Here is a 3,290-nt window from a genome sequence, read left to right as displayed (position 1 = left end):
TGCATGATGTTAGGTCTTGTTGAGGTTATATACATCTAACTACCTGCTATCTTCTTGTGAAGAGTAGCATTTATCTTTTTTTGCTCCATCATCTCTCATCAATTTTATGCCACACTCTGTTGGAGTACAAGCTGGGTTGCAATCCTGCATTCTGAACCTATTTAAAACTTCAGCAGCATATTTTTTTTTGTGAAATAAATGTACCAGCAAATGACGCACTACTCCAATCCCAAGGAAGTAGTGCAGCAAACCCAAATCCATCATTTCAAATTCAATCATCATACTTTTCTTAAAAACCTCAGTCATATATTCATCATTGCCAGTATAAATCAGATCATTCATATATAGACAAACAATAAGTAATTTACCATTACTTCTTAGCTTTGTAAAAAGTGTGTGCGCTCATGAGGACATTTGCAAAAGCCTTCTCTAGCAAAGTAAGCATCAATACGACTATACCAAGCTCTTGGTGCTTGTTTTAGTCTATATAATGCTTTCTTCAATTTGTATACCTTTTTCTCACTGCCTTGTTTCACATATTCAAGAGGTTGGTCAACGTACACTTCTTCTTGCAATTCACCATGTAAGAATACTGACTTCACATCTAGTTGATAGACTTTCCATGAATTTTTGGCAGCCATGAATAGAACTACTCGAATGGTGTCTAATCTTGCAACTAGAGCGAACACTTCTTTGTAATCAATGCCAAATTCTTGTTTGTATTCTTTTGCGACAAGCCGGGCTTTGTACTTGTCGATTTCACCATTCTTTTTGAGTTTTGTTTTATAAATCCATTTTACACCAATCGGTTTTTGTCCTCTTGGAAGTTCTGACAACTCCTAAGTGTTGTTCTTTTTAATTGATTTGATCTCCTCATTCATGGTTTTTTGCCATTTTGGTTCTTTGACGGCATCTTGGAATGTGAGAGGATCACAATCAGAAAATAAATTAAAGTAACTGAGTGATTCTTCAAATTGACTAATGTCAGCTACCTCATAATCAACCATCCATACTGGTCTTTTTCGAGCCCGAAAAGAAGGTGAACCTGCTGCTGCATTGATAAGTTCATCAGATTCTGCTATTACTGGTGAAGTTTCAACATTTGCAGGAGCTTCATTTTATGGATTTTTGGAGTCAAAACTGCAGTAGTCTGATTATGTATTAGTCGTTGCCTTTCTTCTTCATTTTCTCCATCAAAATCTACTTGTATTTGTTGTTTGTCATAGTTTTCATCCCATTTCTAGAACCTTTCTTCATCAAAAATAACATCACAACTAATTACAATTTTCTTGGTTATTGGATTGTACAATTTGTATGCTTTCAACTTCTCATTAATGCCAAGAAAAATGTGTTTCTCTCCTTTGTCAACAAGCTTTCTCCTTTTTTGATTGGAATGTGGGCATATGCTATACAACCAAAGATTCTAAAGTGGTCAACACTTGGTTTTCGTCCATTCTAAACTTCTTCAAGTGTCACATTTTGAGCTGTAAGAGTGGGACTTCTATTCAAAATGTGAATGCTCCATATGATTGCCTCAGGCCAGAATCTTCTTGGGATATGTCCTTTTGCTAGAATAGTTCGCACCATATTTAAGATTGTATGGTTCTTCCTTTCTGAAACACCATTTTGCTGTGGTGAATAAACTGCTGTAAGTTGCTTTTGTATTCCTTAGGTCTCACAAAAATTTACAAACTCTTGTGAATTGTATTTCCCGCCACGATCACTGCAAAGAATTTTAATAGGTTTGCCTGCTTCTTTTTTGACCAGTAACTTAAAGCTTTTAAAAGTTGAAAAAGCTTCTGACTTTTCCCATGAAAAATAAATCCAAGTTTTTCTACTATAATCATCAATAAACGTTATAAAATAACATTTATTACCATTTGATGTTGGATTGATGGGCCCACATATATCAGAGTGAATTAGCTCCAGCACCTTCTTTGCTCGTCATGATTTTCCTTATGGAAAATGATCTTGATAATGTTTGCCAACAACACAGTCTTCACATATATTATTAGGATGAGTAATCCGAGGAAGGCTCGTCACCATATTCTTGTGAGATAGAGTCTTTAAACCATTGAAATTCAGATGGCCATAGCGATAATGCCAAAGTCACATTGGATCATTTGATGCTACTGAAAGACAAGTTGTATGGTCTGAATCTGCAGTGGAAATAGCCTATTTTGAGACATCTTAACCTGAGCAATTAAGCCCCTTTTTGGATCATAAATTTCACAAATGCCTTCCTTGATTGTATCTGTGTATCCTTTTTCTTGTAGCTGCCCCATACTTAACACATCATTTCTCAAATCAGGAATATAAAAGACATTTGAAATAATGTCAATATTATCATTTTTTGTCTTGATTTGAATATCACCCTTTCCCATAACAGTGACTTGTGAATGATTACCAAAGCTTACAGTTGTACGAAAATCTTCATTTAAATGAGAAAAGAAAGACTCATTACCATAGATATGATTGCTACATCTAGTGTTAAGATACCATATGTCGGGTTCCAGCTTGTTGTCATTGACCTGAATGGCCATCAGTAAGGTTTCTTCTTCTTTCTTTTTTACAAAATTTTATTTCTCCCATTTTTCTTTGTCATGAGGCAATTTGGTATAACATTCAAAACGGTAGTGGCCAAAGTTGTGACAGCTGTAACACTCGATTTTGGATTTATCAACTTACTGATTATGGTTTCTCCCTTTGCCTTGAAAAATTGATTCATCTCGATGCCTCCAGCTACCATTTCCTTGACTTCCTCCTCTACCTCGACCTCGACCTCTTCTCCTTGAACTTAAGGACCCAACATAAGTGGAGGCTTTTAAAGCTTGCTCTTCTATAGTGGTGCTTTAAGTAATCTTTTATTCATGAACTACCAAAGAACTTTGAAGTTCATCGAGTAACAAAGAATCTATATCTTTAGATTCTTCAATTGACCAAACAACATAATTATACCTTGGAGCCAAAGAACGTAGAATCTTCTCAACAATGACTACAACTTCCATCTTTTCACCATGGAAGTGCATTTTGTTTGCTATCTCCATAGTTTTAGAACGATAATTAGTTATAGACTCATTATCTTTCATCTGTAGAGTTTCAAAATCTCTTCTTAAAGCTTGAAGATGGGCACACTTCACTCTCGACGAACGTTGATACTTCTTCTTCATTGAATCCCAAATTTGCTTGGAAATTTCTTTGCTAAGAATTGTTTCCAAGATTGGACAATCAATTGCCTGAAACAAGTAGTTTTTTGCCTTCAAATCTTTCAGCTTTAGACCTTCCAACTC

At 35.3% G+C, this 3,290-nt stretch overlaps 1 protein-coding gene across 1 annotated transcript; it reads right to left on the bottom strand.

Moving 5' to 3' along the window:
- Positions 1-2,129: 2,129 nt before the first annotated feature.
- LOC111386325 lies at positions 2,130-3,170 on the bottom strand. Its single transcript, XM_023010786.1, has 3 exons — positions 2,888-3,170; positions 2,689-2,796; positions 2,130-2,431 (listed from the first exon to the last, which is right to left on the bottom strand). Exons 1-3 carry the CDS (start codon positions 3,168-3,170, stop codon positions 2,130-2,132), a joined length of 693 nt encoding a protein of 230 aa, XP_022866554.1.
- Positions 3,171-3,290: the final 120 nt, after the last annotated feature.

This window comes from Olea europaea, unplaced genomic scaffold (assembly GCF_002742605.1).
Source record: "Olea europaea var. sylvestris unplaced genomic scaffold, O_europaea_v1 scaffold3509, whole genome shotgun sequence".
Taxonomy (NCBI): Eukaryota; Viridiplantae; Streptophyta; class Magnoliopsida; order Lamiales; family Oleaceae; genus Olea; species Olea europaea.
This window is presented reverse-complemented; position numbering and strand designations above follow the sequence as displayed.

Bases quoted from the DNA above. Each gene is read 5' to 3' on its own strand.
- LOC111386325 (XM_023010786.1), bottom strand. From the start codon at position 3,170: ATGAAGAAGAAGTATCAACGTTCGTCGAGAGTGAAGTGTGCCCATCTT. The intron at 2,797-2,887 runs GTTCTTTGGTAG...TGGGTCCTTAAG, and splicing joins GTTACTCGATGAACTTCAAA to TTCAAGGAGAAGAGGTCGAG. The intron at 2,432-2,688 runs GTAAGTTGATAA...ATTTAAATGAAG, and splicing joins AAAGGGAGAAACCATAATCA to ATTTTCGTACAACTGTAAGC.